Source organism: Scyliorhinus canicula, chromosome 10 (genome assembly GCF_902713615.1).
Source record: "Scyliorhinus canicula chromosome 10, sScyCan1.1, whole genome shotgun sequence".
Taxonomy (NCBI): Eukaryota; Metazoa; Chordata; class Chondrichthyes; order Carcharhiniformes; family Scyliorhinidae; genus Scyliorhinus; species Scyliorhinus canicula.
This window is the reverse complement of record NC_052155.1, coordinates 144298819-144321249: the sequence shown is the minus strand read 5'-3', so window position 1 is coordinate 144321249 and position 22431 is coordinate 144298819. Positions and strand designations below refer to the sequence as shown.

Genomic DNA, 22431 nt, shown 5'->3' with positions numbered 1-22431 from the left:
ATTTAATTTAAAAAAAAGAAAAGAATCCTACAGCTCACTGATAGGATACCGGGAATGCATGGCCTCCCATCTATCATTCCCTAAGCTCCAAGCCTAGAGCCAGGGCGAGAACAGGATGAGCCACATCCAGGTCCTGGTTCCTCTCAGGAAAGGGAGTGAATGTTTGTGGGTGGGATGCCATTCAAACGGGCCTTGTCCCAGACAGTATTGAGCTTCTTCAGTATTTCTAGAGGCACTCATTCAGTTAAGTGGAGAGTATTCCATCACACCCCTGACTTGTGCCTTATAATGTACAGGTCTTGGGGAGTCAGGAGGTGAATTACTCACCACTGGATTTCTAGCCTCTAACCTGTTCTTATAACCACAGTATTTATATGGCTAGATCAGTTGAGTTTCTGGTCAATGGGGAGCCCCAGGATGTTGATAGTAGGGGATTGAATGATCCTTAACCATTGAATGACAAGGGGTGATGGTTACATTCTCTGTTGTTGGAAATGGTCATTCCCTGGCACAAATGTTATTTCCCCATTTGTCAGTCCAAGATTGGATATTGTCCAGGTCTTGCTGCATTTGGAAACATACTGATTAAGTATCTGAGAAGACACAAGTGGTGCTGAATATTATGCAATAATTAGCAATCTGACCTTATGATGAAAGGCAGATCATTGATGAATCAGCTGAAGATGGTTGGACCTAGGAAACTACCTTGAAGAACGGCAGCAGTGATGTCCTGAGATTGAGATGGATGATCTCCGTCAATCCCAACCATCATTTATGCTAGCTGTAGCTCCAACCAGTGAAGAGGTTTCCCCCCGATTCCCATTGACTCCAGTTTTGCTCGGGCTCCTCGATGCCACACTCGATCAAATGCTTTATTGATGTCAAGGGCAATCACTCTCACCTCATCTTCTGGATTTCAGTTCATTTGTTTCTGTTTGAACCAAGGCTGTAATGTGGTCAGCAGTCCTGACAGAACTCAAACTGAGCATCAGTGAGCAGGTTATTGCTAAACAAGAGGAGCTTGAAAACACTGTTAATAACCCCTTCCATCACTTGACTGATGATCTAGAGTGGAATATAGGGGCGGCAATTGGCTGGGTTGGATTTGTCTGCTTTTTGTGCACTGAATATATGTGGGCAGTTTTCCACATTGTCGGGTAGGTGCCAGTAACGTTGTTGTACTGGAACAACAGGGCTGCTCCCCTCCTCTCAGGAAATGGCCTAACAGAGTTTAAATTGAAAGAGAAAATAAATACAACCACAATAACAAAGTCTCGCTGACCTGTTCTTGTACAGTCAGTGAAGTCCCATTTTGAAGCCTTTATACCCATCTTTGCAGCATCATCCGTTGAAAAATATAACTCCCACTCTCAGGTTTCCCCTGGTGTGGGAAACGTATAATTATTCAGGTCTATTGCCATGCAAGGTCTATTGCAGTGGGCTTGCAAAAAGTCCAGTTGGCTGCTGATTTTGGTGCCCGCCGTACCTCTACATTGTGGGAAATAGGCGTGTTGACTTTGGGTTTATTATCCAGCATCATGAGCAGCACGGTAGCACAAGTGATTAGCACTGTGGCTTCCAAGCGCCAGGGTCCCAGGTTTGTTTCCCCGCTGGGTCACTGTCTGTGCGGAGTCTGCACATTCTCCCAGTGTCTGCGTGGTCCAAAGACGTGCAAGTTAGGTGGGTTGGCCATGATAAATTGCCCTCAGCGAGCAAAAAGGTTAGATGGGGTTATTGGGTTACGGGGATAGGGTGGAAGTGAGGGGCAAAGTGGGTCGGTGCAAATTTGATGGGCCGAATGGCCTCCTTCTGCATTGTATGTTCTATGTTCTATCAACATACTGGATTTCATGCATGCAGACCTGGTCTAGCAATGTAAAATTCTGAACATGAAATCATTTAAAATTTACCTTGGTGATATACAGCTTTCCAGAGGCTTTCACTGCCAAGAAAGTCACCCCCTTTGGTCTCAGTTTGAATTTACAGCTTGCGGTCTGATAATGTGATTGGAGTTCAATCTGCATTTTTAAACAGAATCATGCCAGCTTCAGGCAGGTGGCCCTAATGCCTGTCATTCAGAATTTCAGCCAGTCAGATCAGGGTGGCTAGGAGTGATAAGTCCCCCACTATATTTGAAGTGCCACTTCCCCGCCACCGTACCCCCACCCAGCCCATTGGTGACTGGATTGCAGCTCCCAAGGAGTGCTGAATTGCAGCACACCCTTGAATGGAATGCTCCTTTATGGTCGATTCTGGCAATTTCAGCAGTCATTTTAATGGATGGCATGGAAGAGAAAGTATAAAAACTCCTCTGGCTACTGAACTGCAGGACCATGAGTCAAAATTAACAGCCCTTGAAATGTTAGGGTGAACAGGTGATGTAGCTCTTCTGACTAACCTGGCTCGCCGAAATCCACTTCCAGCAGAGAGAGATGCTTCATCAATAAGGGGAGTTACAATCTTTTCAGACATGTCAGTCAGAATGGTAAACGTTGGTTCCACAATAAAGTCAATAAAACCTGGAAAAAAATCATGGCAAATATTTTAGAAATAATAAATACTCCTGAAAGGACTGTAAAGTGAATGACCCTTGCAATGGAGGATCTGACAGGCACTGTATTTATGTTTTTGGAATGGAAATCACCAAATAAGTACAAAATTATCATTCTTAGTTGCTCCGGATTGCCAAGGTGACAGACATTTATCCTTGGCGAGATCCAATCATCTGCAGCAGTTTAGTTCAGAGTTAATGGAACAGGAAGATGTATTTTTCTTCACATTTAGAGAAGGAAAACTTAATTTCATATCCCGTTGTGTTATTTGATTATGGGACTGCTGGAAGCTCCAGCTTTAGAAACAAAACTATTTTACCTCAACTGAAGTCTTATTTATTTTAAATGCAGATCAGAGAAATTATTCTATGAAACATAGAAAACATCATGGGCGGTATTCTCCGCTCCTGGGACTAAGTGCCTGTGCCGTCGTGAAGGCCGTCGTTCATTACATTAAAGGTGCAGTAATCATTCATCACATTCACCCCCTGTTTTAAAAGAAAACACAGAGTCCGTCGGGGGTGAAGTGGAATTACATGTCCAGTCTTTTGGATGGTCTGATTGTCCTTGTTGACCTTCTCAGCTCCGGCGGTGGTGCGGCGGACATGGGCGTCTTCAGTGGGGGTATATCCGGGAGCACGGTGGTCTGAGCCTTTGCCCGTATTGGAGCAGGGGGGGTATCCGGGGTGACTAGGGTGATTGGTGCCGGCGGGGGGGGAGGGGGCGCTAGAGGGGGGGCGCTGTCGGAGTCGGCAGCCGGTGCAGGGAGGGAGGAGCCGGTAGAGGGGGGGGCGTCAGTGGGACAACCAGCGGGTGCAAGGTCTCGCAGGGAAACTGTATCTTGCCTTCCGTCGAGGTGCTCGACGTAGGCGTCTTGGGGGTTCGCATGCAGCAGCTGGACCCTCTCAACTAGCGGGTCCGTCTTATGGTTCCTCACGTGCCTCCGGAGTAGAACTGGTCTCAGAGTCATCAGCCAACGTGGAAGCGAGACCCCAGAGGTGGACTTCCTGGGGAAGACAAACAAGTGATTGTGAGGGGTCTCGCTCGTGGCCGTGTAGAGGAGCGACCTAATGGAGTGTAGGGCATCGGGTAGGACTTCCTGCCAGCGGGTGGTTGGGAGACGTCTTGACCGTAGGGCTAGAAGGATTGCCTTCCAAACTGTCGCGTTTGAACATGGAACATTACATCGCAGTACAGGCCCTTCGGCCCTCGATGTTGCGCCGACCTGTGAAACCACTCTAAAGCCCATCTCTCTTATCGTCCATATGTCTATCCAATGACCATTTGAATGCCCATAGTGTTGGCGAGTCCACTACTGTTGCAGGCAGGGCATTCCACGCCCTTACTACTCTCTGAGTAAAGAACCTACCTCTGACATCTGTCCTATCTATCTCCCCTCAATTTAAAGCTATGCCCCCTCAGGCTAGACATCACCATCCGAGGAAAAAGGCTCTCAGTGTCTACGCTATCTAATCCTCTGATCATCTTGTATGCCTCAATTAAGTCACCTCTTAACCTTCTTCTCTCTAAAGAAAACAGCCTCAAGTCCCTCAGCCTTCCCTCATATGATCTTCCCTCCATACCAGGCAACATTCTTGTAAACTCCCCTGCACCCTTTCCAATGCTTCCACATCCTTCCAATAATGCGGCGACCAGAATTGCACGCAATACTCCACATTCGGCCGCACCAGAGTTTTGTACAGTTGCAACATGACCTCATGGTTCCGAAACTCAATCCCTCTACCAATAAAAGCTAACACACCGTACGCCTCCTTAACAACCCTCTCCACCTGGGTGGCAACTGTCAGGGATCTATGGACATGGACACCGAGATCTCTCTGCTCATCCACACTACCAAGAATCTTACCATTAGCCCAGTACTCTGTCTTCCTGTTATTCCTTCCAAAATGAATCACCTCACACTTTTCTGCATTAAACTCCATTTGCCATCTGTCAGCCGAGCTCTGCAGCTTATCCATGTCCCTCTGTAACCTGCAACATCCTTCCGCACTGTCCACAACTCCACCGACTTTAGTGTCATCTGCAAATTTACTCACCCATCCTTCTCCGCACTCCTCCAGGTCATTTATAAAAATAACAAACAGCAGTGGCCCCAAAACAGATCCTTGTGGTACACCACTAGTAACTGGACTCCAGTCTGGACATTTCCCATCAATCACCACCCTTTGTCTTCTTCCAGCTAGCCAATTTCTGATCCAAACTGCTAAATTACCCTGAATCCCATGACTCTGTATTTTCTGCAATAGCCTACCGTGGGGAACCTTATCAAACGCTTTACTGAAATCCATATACATCACATCAACTGCTTTACCCTCATCCACCTGTTTGGTCACCTTCTCAAAGAACTCAATAAGGCTTGTGAGGCACGACCTACCCTTCACAAAACCATGTCGACTATCTCTAATCAAATTATTCCTTTCCAGATGATTATACATCCTATCTCTTATAAACCTTTCCAAGATGTGGAGATGCCGGCGTTGGACTGGGGTGAGCACAGTAAGAAGTCTTACAACACCAGGTTAAAGTCCAACAGGTTTGATTCAAACACGAGCTTTCGGAGCGCAGCTCCTTCCTCAGGTGACTTCACCTGAGGAAGGAGCTGCGCTCCGAAAGCTCGTGTTTGAATCAAACCTGTTGGACTTTAACCTGGTGTTGTAAGACTTCTTACTGTGCAAACCTTTCCAAGACTTTGCCCACAACAGAAGTAAGGCTCACTGGTCTATAGTTACCGGGGTTGTCTCTACTCCCCTTCTTGAACAAGGGGACAACATTTGCTATCCTCCAGTCTTCTGGCACTATTGCTGCAGACAAAGATGACTTAAAAATCAAAGCCAAAGGCTCAGCAATCTCCTCCCTAGCTTCCCAGAGAATCCTAGGATAAATCCCATCCAATCCAGGGGATTTATCTATTTTCACACTTTCCAGAATTGCTAACACCTCCTCCTTATGAATCTCAGTATTCTCCTCGACAAAATTGTCTTTTTCCTGTGTGAATACTGACGAAAAATATTCATTTAGCACCTCTCCTATCTCCTCGGACTCCATGCACAACTTCCCACTACTGTCCTTGACTGGCCCTACTCTTACCCTAGTCATTCTTTTATTCCTGACATATCTATAGAAAGCTTTAGGGTTATCCTGATCCTACCTGCCAAAGACTTCTCATGTCCCCTCCTGGCTCTTCTTAGCTCTCTCTTTAGGTCCTTCCTAGCTAACTTGTAACTCTCGAGCGCCCTAACTGAACCCTCACGTCTCATCTTTACAAAAGCCTCCTTCTTTTTCTTGACAAGTATTTCAACTGCTTTAGTAAACCACGGTTCCCTCGCTCGACTACTTCCTCCCTGCCTGACAGGTACATACTTATCAAGGACACGCAGTAGCTGTTCCTTGAACAAGCTCCACATTTCCACTGTGGTCCATCCCCTGCAGTTTTCCTCTCCATCCCATGCATCCTAAGTCTTGCCTCATCACATCATAATTGCCTTTCCCCCAGATATAACTCTTGCTCTGCGGTATACACCTATCCCATTCCATCACTAAAGTAAACGTAATCAAATTGTGGTCACTGTCACCAAAGTGCTCACCTACCTCCAAATCTAACACCTGTCCTGGTTCATTACCCAGTACCAAATCCAATATGGCCTCGCCTCTCGTTGGCCTAATTACATACTGTGTCAGGAAACCCTCCTGCACACATTGGACAAAAACGGACCCATCTAAAGTACTCAAACTATAACGTTTCCAGTCAATATTTGGAAAGTTAAAGTCCCCCATAACAACGACCCTGTTGCTTTTGCTCCTATCCAGAATCATCTTTGCAATCCTTTCCTCTACATCTCTGGAACTTTTCGGAGGCCTATAGAAAACCCCTAACAGGGTTACCTCTCCTTTCCTGTTTCGAACCTCAGCCCAAACTACCTCAGTAGACAATTCCTCATCAAACCTCCTTTCTGTCACCGTAATACTGTCCTTGACTAACAATGCCACCCCTTCCCCTCTTTTGCCATCTTCCCTGAGCTTACTGAAATATTTAAACCCAGACACCTGCAACAACCATTCCTGTCCCTGCTCTATTCATGTCTCCCTCTCCACCTGCCCATTTCCCCGCCGGTTATAGCTGGTCGTTCTGCTTGAGGCAATGCCTTTGTTGAGCGGATACTGACGCAGCTCATCGCTTTCGAACGATGTACCCCGGTCGCTGTGGATATAGGCGGGGAAACCAAACAGGGTGAAGATGCTATGCAGTGCCTTGATTACGGTGGCCGAGGTCATATCGGGGCAGAGACAGCGAATGGAAAGCGGGAGAATTCGTCGATGACGGTGAGGAAATAGATGTTGCGGTTGGTGGACGGGAGGGGCCCTTTGAAGTCCACGCTTAGTTGCTCAAAGGGCCCAGAGGCTTTCACCAGGCAGGCCTTGTCTGGTCAGTAGAAGTGCGGTTTGCACTCCGCACAGATCTGGCAAGCCTTGGTCATGGCCTTGACCTCCTCGGTGGAGTAAGGTAGATTGCGGGACTTGATGAAATGAGCGAGCCGGGTGACCCCCGGGTGACAGAGGTCATCGTGGATGGCCCGCAGACGGTCTTTCTGCGCGTTGGCGCACGTGCCGCGGGATAGGGCATCTGGGGACTCATTGAGCTTCCCCGGACGATATGTAATATCGTACGCGTAGTTGGAGAGTTCGATCCTCCACCTCAGAATTTTATCATTTTTTATGTTGCCCCGTTGTGCGTTATTAAACATGAAGGCTACCGACCGTTGGTCGGTGATGAGGGCGAACCTCCTACCGGCTAGGTAGTGCCTCCAGTGCCGCACTGCCTCCACAATGACTTGTGCCTCCTTTTCGACTGCAGAGTGCCGAATATCCGAGGCAGTGAGGGTTCAGGGGAAAAATGCGACTGGCCTGCCTGCCTTTTTGAGGGTAGCAGCTAGGGCGACGTCTGATGCATCGCTTTCTACCTGGAAGGGATGGTTTCGTCCACCGCGTGCATGGTGGCCTTGATACGACTGAAGGCCGACCGGGCCTCAGCCATCAGGGTAAACCGTGGTCTTAATGAGTGGTCGGGCTTTGTCCGCATATCTGGGGACCCACTGGGCGTAATAGGAAAAGAACCCCAAGCACCGTTTGAATGCCTTGAGGCTATGGGGGAGGGGAAGTTCCTTTAGGGGCGCATGCAGTTGGGGTCTGGGCCTAGGACCCCGTTTTCCACGCGTAGCCGAGGATGGCTAGCCGGGATGTGTGGAAAACGCATTTCTCTTTGTTGTAGGTCAGATGAGGGCCCGGGCGCTCTGGAGGAACATTTTCAGGTTTGCGTCGTGGTCCTGCTGGTCATGGCCGCAGATGGTGACATTGTCCAAGTACGGGTAAGTAGCCCGTAAGCCGTACTGGTCCACCATTTAGTCCATTGCCCTTTGAAAAATGGAGACCCCATTTGTGACGCCAAAAGGGACCCTGAGGAAGTGAAAAAACCGACCGGCTGCTTCGAAAGCCGTGTAAGGGCGGTCCTCCGGGCGGATAGGGAGCTGATGGTAGGGGCGGTCCTCCGGGCGGGTAGGGAGCTGATGGTAGGCGGATATTAGGTCAACTGTGGAGAATACCCGGTACTGGGCGATCTGGTGAACCATTTCTGCTATGCGGGGAAGTGGGTACGCATCGAGTTGCGTAAAACGGTTTATGGTCTGACTATAGTCCACCACCATCCGTTTCTTTTCCCCAGACCGAACTACCAATACTTGTGCTCTCCAGGGGCTGTTGCTAGCCTCTATGACCCCTTCTTTCAGCAACCGCTGAACCTCTGACTTGATAAAAATCATATCTTGGGCACTGGACTGCCGACTCCTGGTGGCGACGGGCTTACAGTCGGGGGTGAGGTTCGCGAAGGGGGGGTGGTGCAACTTTAAGTGTTACCAGGCTACACACCGTGAGTGGGGGAGGGGTCCGCCGAACTTCAGTGTCAGGCTTCGGTGGCTACACTGAAAGTCTAGACTGAGCAGCAGGGGGGTGCAGACGTGAGGGAGGACATACATTTTGAAACGGGCGTATCCGGCGCCCTGGATCGAGAGATCCGCGATACAATACCCCGTGATTTCGACCGAGTGGGACCCGGACGCGAGGGCAATAGTTTGGGAGGCGGCATAAGTGCGCAGGGAGCAGCGCCTACCCTTTCTGGGTGAATAAAGCTCTTCGTGCTCCCGGAGTCGAAGAGTCAGGGGGTGTCGCACCCGTTGATTTGGACCTGCATCATGGAGTTCCGTAGGTGTTTCGGCCGTGATTGATCGAGGGTGATCACTCCCAGTTGCGGGAAGTCAGCGTCCTCAGCTAAGTCGGACTCACAAAATGGCCACCCAGAGTCACAAAATGGCCACCCCCATTGGTTGCACATGTCGGATTTTGAAGATGGCCGCCCCATGACTCGCACGAGGCCGATGACGCGTCAGAAGGGGGCATGTCCTGCCGGCGTGTAGCCACATTGTGGGGCCTGTGAGCTCACTTTTTGGGCCCAATGAGACTTTTGTTTCTGAACCTTGGGCCCAGCTAGGCAGACCTTTGCGAAATGCCCCTTCTTTCCACAGTCGTTGCAGATAGCGGAGCGGGCTGGGCAGCACTGACGTGGGTGCTGGCCTTGCCCACAGAAATAGCACGGTGTGCCCCCGGTGTGAGTGGGTCACCGCGCGGCACAGGCCTGTAGCGTGGCAGAGTCTGGAGGGGACCGAGAGGGGCTCGCAAGGTCCGCGGAGTATGTGCGGAGATTATGGTGAGCCACTTCCAGCGAGGAGGCGAGCGTTACCGTGCCTTGGAGATCTTTTGCTCCGTCTTCGAGGAGTCGCTGCCTGATGTATGTGGATTGTATACCGGACACGAAAGCATCTCGGATGTACAAGTTCATATGGACTTCTGCCGTCACCTCCTTGTGGTCGCAGTTCCTAGTAAGCGCAGTGAGTCTTTCCATGTATTTGTCTAACATTTCACCGGCAGGTCGAGAGCAAGTGCCGGGCGTGTACCTCAGTTATTGGCTTAACGAAGCGCTTCCGCAGGATTTCGACCGCCGTCTCGTACGTGGTGGCCTTATTGATCACGGAGGAGAGTCTGTGGCCCACCTGGGCGTGTAGTAAGCTCAGCTTGCGAGGTCCGTCGACTGGAGTTTCTGCAGAGTTCAGGTAGGCCTCAAAACACCGAAGCCAGTATTTAAAAATTCCTGCGGCCTCCGGCGACCGAGCGTCCAAATTGAGCTTCTCTGGTTTTAGACCGCTGTCCATCTCGATGTAATCTGCTAATTAAATTGAGATGCCCTCAATTACAATTCGAGAGAGATGATTGGTGATACAAAGGCTTTAATTAGGAGAGAACCAGACAGCTCCCGAGAAGTGTGCTCACTGCACACTGAACATTACCGTATATATGGCTCCCTGGGGGGGTGGAGCCAGAGGCGGAGTCCCCCCAGGGGTCTAAACACGGTCTTAAAGGGATCATTACATTAAAGGTGCAGTAATCATTCATCACATGTACTGTAAATTCTATGATCTAATGCAACTGGATGCAGCTTTGACCCAAAAGATACTCCAGACTTTGAAGTTAGTTCTGTCTGATTTATTGAACCAGTAGCACAGTTCTTAATGAGTTCGACTCTCTGCTAACCTAAGTGTGGTTACTTTGTCTGACTGAACCAGACTAGCTCTTATCCACGTGCTGAAGGTGTAATACTGTACATACACCCTGACTCATTCTGTAGATGTTCATCAGTGGAAAGAGGCGGAGTGTGAGTGCCTCATGCCTTTTATGGTGAGATCCCATCCAAGAGCATACTGCCTGCTCACTGGTCATGTCCTGTTCTCTGTGTTAATTAGCTGCCTGCCTGTATATCGTTATGTGCATGTTTGCATATCATGACAATCATCAAGTTCAATTAATTGATCCCACCTTCCCCCATATCCCTTGATCCCATTAGCCCCAAGAGCTATATTTAATTCCTTCTTGAAAATACCCAAAGCTTTAGCCTCAACTACTTTCTGTGGTAGCAAATTCCACAGATTCACCACTCTCTGGGTGAAGAAATTTCTCCTCATCTCAGTCCTAAAAGGTTTATCCCTTATCTTCAAACTATGACCCCTAGTTCTGGACTCCCCCACCATCGGGAACATTCTTTCTGAATCTCCACTGTCTAATCCTATTACATTTTTATAGGTTTCTATGAGATCCCCTCTCACTCTTTTAAACTCCATTGAATATAATCCAAAATGACTTATTCTCTCCCCATATGACAGTCACGCTATCCCACGAATCAGCCTGGCCCAAACCTTTGCTGCACTCCTTTAAAAAGGCAGTGGAGCATTCTGGTGGCAGCAGGATTTTAAAATTTATTGATGGAAAGTGGGTGTTGCCGGCTGAGCCACCATTTATTGACCATCCTTAACTGCCCTTGACCCAAGTGATTATTAGGCCATTTCATAGGGCGTTTGAGAGTAAACCATATTGCTGTGGGTGTGGAGCCAGACCAGGTAAGGATGACGGTTTTCCCTCCCTAAAGGACATTAGTGAACCAGATTGTTTTTTACGAATATCAATGATGGCTTAATAGTAATCATCTTCCCAGATTTTTTAATTGAATTCAAATTTCATCTTCTGCCATGAATGGATTTGGACCGGAGTCCCCACAGCATCATCCTATGGGTCTGTGGATGACTATTCTCAGCATACCACTATGCCATGATCTGGAATTAATAGCAGTAGAAAGCATGAGAAAGATGAACGCTGAATAATGGCACACCATTTTAAGAACACAAACTCCAATATTTACCAATATTACACTGGAGACGTGGGGCACGATTCTCCGCTCCCAACGCCGGCGTGAAAAGGTCGGGAACATCAGGCCGCTCAGCCCATCCGGGCCGGAGAATCGCCGGTCACCGTGAAAAATGGCGATCGGCGATTCCGCGACACGCCACTTTGGGAGGGCTGGGCGAATCATGACACGCCTCCCTGGCACCCCCCGGGATTCTCCCACCCCCCCCAAAATGGCATGTCACGGAATCGCCGCTCGCCATTTTTCACGGCGACCGGCGATTCTCCGGCCCGGATGGGCCGAGCGGCCTGATGTTCCCGACCTGTTCACACTGGCGGCAACCACACCTGGTCGCTGCCGGCGTGAACATAGCGCGAAATGTAAGTTTGGGGCCTGTGGGGGTCGGAGAGGGGATCGAGCACCACGGCCGTGCTCGGGAGGGGACTGGCGTCTCCAAGAGAAGCACTCTTACCCCTCCGCCGCCCCGCAAGATCAAGCCACCACGTTTTGCGGGGCAGCGGAGGGGAAGACGGCAGCCACGCATGCGTGGGTTGGAGCCGGCCAACCTGAGCATGCGCGGCTGACGTCACTTAGGTGCCACCGTCGCCTCATTCTCGGCGCGCCACTTTGACGCAAGCGTCAAGGCCCAGCGTCGAGTTTCTCGAAACGCCACTCCTCCCCCCCCCCCCCCCCCCCCCGTGAGCGGCCTCCGGCGCCGTCATGAAACTCGGCCGAGTTCACAATGGCTTTCCCGATGCCACGCGGCATCAAAGAATCGCGCCCCTGGATTGAGCAGGTGGAGAAGAGGACAGATACCAGCTACAGGCAAGGAACCAGGAGGTTCCTCAGAAAGAAGAGAGAGAATACCTATGCTAGTCAATGCCAGAAATAACCCAGAGGAGCTGAATTTTGCGTCAAAAGAAGTTCACTGACCTCACACAAGTGGTCAAGGTCAAAAAATGCCAATCCCACTAATATTTAAAATGCCATACACCACCAGTTACCCCACTGGTTCCCCCTCATACACTATTCAACGTACAACACCCGCATTAACCAACTGCTAAAGATCTTTATCAATCCTGACTCAGATGCAGTCGCCCACTTACGTGTTGTAAATAATTTTGCCAGGTGTACAGAGTTGCTGCTGTTGAGCTGGTGCACAATACCCGACCAGTTATTCTATTTTAATTTTTATTGTATTTTTTTTTATTATTTACTATTTTCTTTTCTTTGGTATGTTTGGTGTGCCCTTCTCTTCTATATATGTGTATATATATGTTTCTTATCCTGTTTACATAACGGTAAATATACTTTGTTCAAAAACCCAATAAAAAACACTTATAAAAAAAAATACCTTACATTTCTTTTCACAGTAACTTCATTTGAAGCCTACTTGTGACAGAGATGTGGCAAGAAATAGAGCCCAGAGTGTTTCCTGATTGTGTGGTAACCTGATCACAAAGCCACAGGCTGTGACAGGAGGAAGAGAACTTCAGGAGTGCTGATCGGTAGGATGAGATTCAATTGTTAGAATCCATATTTGATCAGATGGTTAGTCAAGATAAAGAGCAGGTGGTAAGATGAATTGTCAGGAACCATAGTTGATTAGATGGGTAGTACAGTACCAATGAAGGTGGTGGATGAAGCGGAGGTTTTCAATGCAAGCAAGTTGTTTGAATTACACCACAGAGATGCAGAGAAGTTATCTGAGAAAACATATCCATAAATGGAATCGGAGCGTATACCGGAACGTTATTGCACTAGAAATTGGATATTAATGAGACAGTTACATATTCAAGCAGATGAGAAATGGGCAGCACAGTAATATAGTGGTTAGCACTATGGCTTCACAGCGCCAGGGTCTCAGATTCGATTCCCGGTTGGGTCACTGCCTATGCGGAGTCTGCACGTTCTCCATGTGTCTGCGTGGGTTTCCTCTGGTCGCTCCAGTTTCCTCCCACAAGTCCCAAAAGACGTGCTGTTAGGTAATTTGGACATTCTGAATTCTCCCTCTGTGTACCCGAGGCACCTAAGTGTGGCAACTTGGGGCTTTTCACAGTAACTTCATTGCAGTGTTAATGTGAGCCTACTTGTGACAATAATAAAGATTATTATCTCATCAAGGAAAATCAAAATGACCCGAAAGATTCATTATGGTCACACACAGCTGCGTGGAGGGATGACTTGGGATGTACAAAAGTATATCCCAATGCACTATATAAGGATATAGCTTTTTTAAAAAAATATTTTTATTCTCCTCCTTTTTCGTATTTTCATCAAATATACACCCAACAAACATATAACCAACAATAACAAATACAATGGCAAACCCCCGACCAATAACTCCTTTATCCTATAAACCCCCAACCACCCCCCAACATCTCAAATACAAGACAAGAAAGAAAAAGAGCATCCATAGTCCATAGATCCATAGGGTGATCATTGCTCGGCACAACATCGAGGGCCGAAGGGCCTGTTCTGTGCTGTACTGTTCTATGTTTTATAGTCACCCCAACCATAATCACCAATAATCCATCCATTCAACCTCCCGCAAACCACCGCCACCCTCCACACCCTTGTACAGGGAGCAAGCTCTGCTCCAAGGTCCTGGTACACCCAGATCTCGGATCTTCCCAAGTGCATCGCCTCGTCTGCCTGGCCCACCTCAGAATACGTTCCTTGTCCAGGAACCAATGTAATCGTACCACTATCACCCCAGCAGCTCACCCCCTGCCGCTTATGTATCAGTGCCCTGTGGGCATGATCCACCTCCAACGGTCGATCAAATGCACCTTCTCCAAGAAGCTTCTCCAACATCTTCCCAACATACGCTCCCTTATCTGATCCTTCGATTCCCTCCGGCAAACCCACGATCCGAGTGTTCTGCCTCCGAGAACGGTTCTATAAGTCTTCCACTTTCTCCAGCAGCCTCTTCTGCTGGTTGTGCAGCAGCCCAATCTCTGCTGCCATCAAGGTGGACTGTTCCTCCTGCTCCAACCTCTGGATCGTCTGTCCCTGGGCTGCCAGTCTGGTCTCCGTGCGGTCAACCACCGCCTTGATCGAGTCTTTGTCTGGGCAAGGTCCTCCACACTCTCCTTCCGCTGTTGGGTGAACTTCTCATTTAAGAAGCTCACCAACTGGTCCACGGCCACTGAGCCGACGGGGTCTGACCCTGTTCGACCGCCATCTCCACGCACGTCGTCCGCTCCTCACTCACCCCCACCACCTAGTTCATTCTTTTCCAATTACTTCTGGACCGCAGCTCCATAAACTAGGGGTCACTTTATTTTGTTCTTACTTCTGCACCTTTCCTCTGAAAAATTCCTGCAACAAACTGGTGTAAAGGCCACCATGAGCGGAATCTGCCAAATGTGTGACTGCTCACTCCATGGTCGCCACTGGAAGTCACCTCACAGTGATGTTGACTTGATTCACAATCTCCGACTTTTCCTCCCAGTGATGTTGACCTGATTCATACTCTCCCTCATCCCTTCTCAGAATGTTGACCTGAATCACACTCTCCCGCATCTCTTCTCAGAGATGTTGAGCTGATTCACACTCAAACTCATCTCCTCACAGAGATGTTGAGCTGATTCACAATCACGCTCACCCCCTCAGTGCTATTGACCTGATCTGCACTCAACCATCGCCTCACAGTGTTGCGGAGCTGGTTCACAATCTCCCTCATTTTTTCAGTGATATTGAGCTGATTCACACTAGCCCTCATCGCTTCACAGTGTTGCTGACCCAGTGATGTTGAGTTGATTCACAACATCCCTCATCTTCTTCCAGAGATGTTCAGCTGATTTACACTCTCCCTCATCCACTCACAGTCATGTTCACCTGATTCGCCCTCAACCGCATCTCCTCACAGTGATGTTGACATGAATCGCATCAACTTTATCCCCTCACAGTGATGATGAGCTGATTCACATACACCCTCATCCCCTCACGGTGATGTTGACCTGATTCGTACTCAACCTCATCTCCTCACAGTGATGTTGAGCTGGTTCACAATCTCCCTCTTCTTTTCAGTGATGTTGACCTGATTCATGATCTCCCTCATCTCTTCACAGTGACCTTGTCCTGATTCACAGTCACCCTCACCTACTCACAGTAAAGTTGACTTGATTCACAATCTCTGACAGATCCTCACAGTGATGTTGAGCTAATTCAAAATGTTCCTTGTCTTCGCAAAGCTATGTTGAACTAATTCACACCCTTCCTTATCTCTTCTGAATGTTGACCTCGCACTTAATCTCATCTCCTCGCAATGCTGTTGACCTGATTTGCACTCTCTCTTGTCTCTGCACAGTGCTGTTCACCAGATTCACAGTCTCCCTCATCTCTTCACAGTGACATTGTCCTGATTCACAGTCTCCCTCATCTCCTCACAGCAATGTTGAGCAGATTCACAATCTCCCTTGCCACTTCACAGTGATGTTCACCTGAATCCCATTGTCTCTTTACAGTGATGTTGACCTGATTCACACTCTCCCTCAGGTATATTGACCAGATTCACAATCTCCTTTGTCTCTCTACAGGCATGTTGACCAGATTAACAATCTGCTTTGTCTCTTCACAGTGATGTTGTCCAGATTCACACCCTCCCTCATCTCTTCACAGTGACATTGTCCTGATTCAGGTTCCTGCATCTCCTCACAGTGAGGTTAAGCTGATTCACAATGTCCCTCATCTCTTCACAGTAACGTTGACCTGATTCACAATCTCCTTCGTATTGTCATCATAGAATTTACAGTGCAGAAGGAAGCTATTCAGCCCATCGAGTTGGCACCAGCCCTTGCAAAGAGCACCCTGCCCTCATCTCCACCCTGTCCCCAGAACCCAGTAACCTCATCTAAACTTTTGGACACCAAGGGGCAATTTAGCATGACCAATCCGCCTAACCTGCACATCTTTGAACTGTAGGAGGAAACCGGAGCATCGGGAGGAAACCCATGCAGACGTGTGGACTAAGTGCAGACTCAACACACACAAGTCATCTGAGGCCAGAATTGAACCTGAACCCTGGAGTTGTGAGGCAGCAGTGCGAACCACTGCGCCACCATGCCGTCCCAGTCGCAGTGATGTTGACCTGATTCACTCTCCCTCATCTCTTCACAGTGATGTTGTCCTGATTCACAGCATCCCACCATATCCTCACAGTGATGTTGTCCTGATTCACAACATCCCACCATATTCTCACTGTGATGTTGTCCTGATTCACAACATCCCACCATATCCTCACAGTGATGTTGTCCTGATTCACAACATCCCACCATATCCTCACAGTGATGTTGTCCTGATTCACAACATCCCACCATATCCTCACTGTGATGTTGTCCTGATTCACAACATCCCACCATATCCTCACAGTGATGTTGTCCTGATTCACAACATCCCACCATATCTTCACTGTGATGTTCTCCTGATTCACAACATCCCACCATATCCTCCCAGTGATGTTGACCTGATTCACACTCTCCCTCATCCCACATCAGTATGTTGTCCTGATTCACAATTCCCTCACATCTTCACAATGATGTTAACCTGATTCACTCTCTCTCATCTCCTCACAGAGAGGTTGAGCTGGTTCACACTCAACCTCATCCCCTCCGACTGAAGTTGACCTGATTTGCACTCTCCTCTGTCTCTGCACAGTGATATTGATCCAATTCACACTGCCCCTCATTTCCTCACAGTGATGATTGGCTGATTCACACACTCCCATGTCTCTTCAATGATGCTGTCCTGATACATGATCTCCCTCAACTCTTCACAGTGACATTGCCCTGATTCAGTCTCCCTCATCCCTTCTCAGTGATGTAAGCCTGATTCACACTCTCCCTCATCCCCTCACAGTGATGTTGAGCTGGTTCACAATCCTCCTCCTCTCTTCACAGTGATGTTGAGCTGATTCACAGTCTCACTCATCTCCTCACAGTGATGTTGAGCTGTTTCACAAACTCCAACATCTCCTCACAGCGATGTTGACCTGATTTACTGCTCCCATGTCTCTTCACAGTGATGTAAACCTGATTCCCACTCTCAATCATCCCCTTAGAGATGTTGAGCTGAATCACGCTCAACCTCATCTACTCCCAGTGATGCCGAGCTGGTTCACAATGTCCCTTGTCTTATCAAAGCTCTGTTGAGCATGTTCACAATCTCCTTCATCTTTTCAGTGATATTGAGCTGATTCACATCTCTCTCGTCTCTGCACAGTGATGTTGACCTGATTCGCACTCAATTTCATCTCCTCACAGTGATGTTGACCTGAATCGCATCAACCCCATTCTCTCACAGTGATGTTGACCTGATTCACACTCAATCTCATCTCCTCACAGTGATGTTGACCTGAATCGCATCAACCCCATTCTCTCACAGTGATGTTGACCTGATATACACTCAATCTCATCTCCTCAGTGATGCTGAGCTGTTCACAATCTCCCTCATCTTTTCACAATGATGTTGACTTGATTCACAGTCTCACTCATCTCCTCACAGTGATGTTGAGCTGACTCACAAACTCCTACATCTCCTCACAGTGATGTTGACCTGATTTACTTCTCCCTTGTTTCGTCACAGTGTTGTAAACCTGATTCACACTCTCAATCATCTCCTTAGAGAGGTTGACCTGAATCACGCTCAACCTCATCTATTCCAAGTGATGCTGAGCTGATTCAAAATGTCCCTTGTCTTCTCAAAGCTCTTTTGAGCATGTTCACAGTCTCCTTCATCTTTTCACGGTGATATTGAGCTGATACGCACTCTCTCTCGTCTCTGCAGTGATGATGACCTGATTCACACTAAACCTGATCTCCTCACAGTGATATTGACCTGAATCGCATCAATCCCATTCTCTCACAGTGATGTTGACTTGATTCACACTCAACCTCATCTCCTCACAGTGATACTGAGTTGGTTCACAATCTCCCTCATCTCACAATGATCTTGAGCTGATTCACACTTTCCCTCATCCCATCCCAGTGATGTTAACCCGATTCACACTCTCCCTTATCCCATCTTAGTATGTTGAGCTGATTCACAATCTTCCTTGTCTTCTCAAACTGATGCTGAGCTGATTCACACTCAACCACATCCCCTCAATGTGATGCTGACAATTTTCGCACACTCCCTTGTCTCTGCAAAGGGATGTTGACTCAATTCACACTGCCCCTCAACTCCTCACCGTAATGATTGGCTGATTCACACACTCCCAAGTCTCCTCACAGTGATGTGCAGTAACATTGTTGGGACTTCCCAAAAGCGAGCATGAAGTAGAGGTACAAATATGTAGACAGATTATAGAACAATGTAGGAGCAATAGGGTGGTTGTGATGAGAAATTTTAACTTCCCCAACATTGAATGGGACTCATGTAGTGTTGGAGGCGTAGATGGAGCAGAATTTGTAAGGAGCATCCAGGAGAGTTTTTTAGAGCAGTATGTAAATAGTCCAACTCGGGAAGGGGCCAGACAGGACCTGGTATTGGGGAATGATCCCGGCCAGGTGGTTGACGTTTCAGTCGGTGATTACTTTGGGAATAGCGATCACAATTCCATAAGTTTTAGAATACTCATGGACAAAGACGAGAGTGGTCCTAAAGGAAGAGTGCTAAATTGGGGAAAGGCCAACTTTAACAAAATTTGGCAGGAGCTCGGGAATGTGGATTGGGAGCAGCTGTTTAAGGGTAAATCCACATTTGAAATGTGGGAATCTTTTAAGAAAAGGTTGATTAAAGTGCAGGACAGACATGTTCCTGTGAAAATGAGAGATAGAAACGGCAAGATTAGGGAACCGTGGATGACGGGTGGAATTGTGAGACTAGCTAAGATGAAAATGGAAGCATACATAAGATCGAGGCGACTCAAAACTGATGAAGCTTTGGAGGAATATCGGGAAAGTAGGACAAATCTCAAACGCGCAATAAAGAGGGTTAACAGGGGTCATGAAATATCTGGCTAACAGGGTTAAGGAAAATCCCAAAGCCTTTTATTCATATATAAGGAGCAAGAGGGTAACTAGAGAAAGGATTGGCCCACTCAAAAGACAAAAGATGGAATTTATGCGTGGAGTCAGAGGAAATGAGTGAGCTTCTTAATGAGTACTTTGCATCGGTATTCACCAAGGAGAGGGACATGATGGATGTTGAGGCTAGGGATGAATGTTTAAATACTCTAGGTCTTGTCGGCATAAGGAAGGGGGAGGCTTTGGGTATTCTAAAAGGCATTAAGGTGGACAAGTCCCCAGGACCGGATGGGATCTATCCCAGGTTACTGAGGGAAGCAAGGGACGAAATAGCTGGAACCTTAACAGATATCTTTGCAGCATCCTTGAGCATGGGTGAGGTCCTGGAGGACTGGAGAATTGCTAATGTTGTCCCTTTGTTTAAGAAGGGTAGCAGGGATAATTCAGGGAATTATAGACCTGTGAGCTTGACGTCAGTGGCAGGCAAACTGTTGGAGAAGATACTGAGGAATAGGATCTATTCACATTTGGAAGAAAATAGACTTATCAGTGATAGGCAGCATGGTTTTGTGCAGGGAAGGTCATGTCTTACAAACCTAATTGAATTCTTTGAGGAAGTGACAAAGTTAATTGATGAGGGAAGGGCTGTAGATGTCGTATACATGGACTTCAGTAAAGCATTTGATAAAGTTTCCCATGGCAGGCTGATGGAAAAAGTGAAGTCGTATGGGGTTCAGGGTGTACTAGCTAGATGGATAAAGAACTGGCTGGGCAACAGGAGACAGAGAGAAGTGGTGGAAGGGAGTGTCTCAAAATGGAGAAAGGTGACTAGTGGTGTTCCACAGGGATCCGTGTTCGAACCACTGTTGTTTGTGATATACATAAATGATCTGGACGAAGGTATAAGTGGTCTGATGAGCAAGTTTGCAGATGATACTAAGATTGGTGGAGTTGCAGATAGCGTGGCGGACTGTCAGAGAATACAGCAAAATATGGATAGATTGGAGAGTTGGGTAGAGAAATGACAGATGGAGTTCAATCCAGGCAAATGCAAGGTGATACATTTTGGAAGATCAAATTCAAGAGCGGACTATATGGTCAATGGAAGGGTCCTGGGGAAAATTGATATACAGAGAGATCTGGGAGTTCAGGTCCGTTGTACCCTGAAGGTGGCAACGCAGGTTGATAGAGTGGTCAAGAAGGCATACATCATGCTTGCCTTCATCGGACGGGGTATTGAGTACAAGAGTCGGCAGGTCATGTTACAGTTGTATAGGACTTTGGTTAGGCCACATTTGAATACTGCGTGCAGTTCTGGTCGCCACATTACCAGAAGGATGTGGATGCTTTGGAGAGGGTGCAGAGGAGGTTCACCAGGATGTTGCCTGGTATGGAGGGTGCTAGCTATGAAGAAAGGTTGAGTAGATTAGGATTGTTTTCATTGTTCCAGTGGCGGCAATGCGGAGCTAAGCTGCACGTTCGGCAGCTCCCGCTGTTTTTGGAATTTCAAAGAGCCCGCAACGGCGCTGTTTTGACTTTCCCCCAGGGGGGGAAACACAGCCAGTGTGCCCAGCGGCCGGTGGATGGACTGGACTCGCAGTGGAGCGGTCCAGAAGTTGGCATTACCACAGAGAAAGGCGAGAGGCAGAAAAAGCACAATGGCAGCAGGCGGGGAAGCAGCAGCAGTGTGGCAGCAGTGGGCGTGGGAGCAGCAGGAGCTGCTTCAGCGCTCCTTCAAGGAGCTCAAAGTCGAGATTTTGGAGCCGTTTAAGGCCTCGCTGGACAAGCTGGTGGCGAATCAGACGGCTCAGGCCATGGAGATTCTGGAGCTGCGGCACAAGGCTTCGGAGAATGAGGATGAGCTTTTGGGCCTGGCAGTGAAAGTGGAGTCGCACGAGGCACTGCACAAGAAATGGCTGGCGAGGATGGAGGAGATGGAGAACCGCTCCCGCCGGAAGAATCTACGGATTTTGGGCCTCTCGGACTGGCTGGAAGGTTCGGATTTGGTGGCCCATGTGGTCCTAATGTTAAACTCGCTGATGGGTGCGGGGTCGTTTCGTGGTCCCCTGGAGCTGGAAGGTGCCCATCGAGTGCTGCAGCGGAAGCCCAGGCCGAATGAACCTCCCAGGGTGGTGCTGGTCCATTTCCACCGCCTGGTTGACCGGGAGTGCGTGTTGAGGTGGGCGAAGGAGCGGAGCAGCAGGTGGGAGAACACGGACGTTCGGATTTTTCAGGACTGGAACGCGGAGATGGCGAGGAGATGGCGAGGAGAAGAGCTGGCTTCAATCGTGCGAAGGGAGTGCTCCACAGGAAGGGGGTGAAGTTTAGCCTTCTACAGCCGGCTCGCCTCTGGGTCACTTACAAGGACCGCCAGCTCTATTTTGACTCTCCGGAGGAAGCCTGGGCTTTTGTCCAGGCTGAGAACTTGGAGTCGGACTGAGAACGGGGGGAAAATGTACTTTGGTTGGAGGCTTTGCTCTCTTAGGTATCCTTTCGCCTATATTGGCTGTGTTTGCTGATGGTCGTTTCCTGTTTGTTTTCTTGTTTTCGCTATTTTAGTTATGGTTATTTGGGTTATTTCGGGGTTTCTTTGGGGCTGTTGGTTATTTATTGCGGTGCTTTTTTTGTTTTTTCCACTGGTGGGTCGGAGAGTAGTTTGGGGTCCCGATGGGTCATGTGTCCGTCTTTTTCCCGCGTGTTGGGTCGAGGGGCGGGTCTCGGGTTGGAAGCGCGGGCTTTCTTCCCGTGCCGGAGGAATTGGGGGCGGGGCCGGCGCTGGTAGGGAGGAATTGGTGGCTGTGTTGCATCCGGGGTTATGGCGGGAGTAGTCGGGGTCAGCAGAAGTCAGCTGACTCACTTAAGCATAATGTTGGGGGTAACGCAGCTAGGGGGGGCCCTCGCTTGGGGGGGGGGGTTTGGGAGGGAGGAGGGGGGGTGCCGGGTTGTTGCTGCGGAGACTGTGAGGGAGTGGACGGTGAAGGGGGAGGAGGTTTGGAGGGGGGTTTGCCACCGTGGGGAGCGGGCTTGGGGGGTTCACTGGGCACGTGGTGGGTTGAGGAAGGGCTATGGCTGATCGGTGTAGAGGGAAGGGGACGGCCCCTTGGGTTTG

General features: G+C 48.7%; 1 protein-coding gene across 4 annotated transcripts in view; it reads right to left on the bottom strand.

The window, feature by feature from the left end:
• LOC119972695 (calcium/calmodulin-dependent 3',5'-cyclic nucleotide phosphodiesterase 1A-like) overlaps positions 1 to 22431 on the bottom strand; it is a 782449-nt gene that overhangs the window by 195673 nt on the left and 564345 nt on the right. For all 4 annotated transcript variants that reach the window (XM_038809816.1, XM_038809818.1, XM_038809817.1 and 1 more), the window contains one exon: positions 2399 to 2519. In XM_038809816.1, the coding sequence (XP_038665744.1) occupies positions 2399 to 2519 (121 nt within the window). The remainder of the gene's footprint in view (positions 1 to 2398; positions 2520 to 22431) is intronic.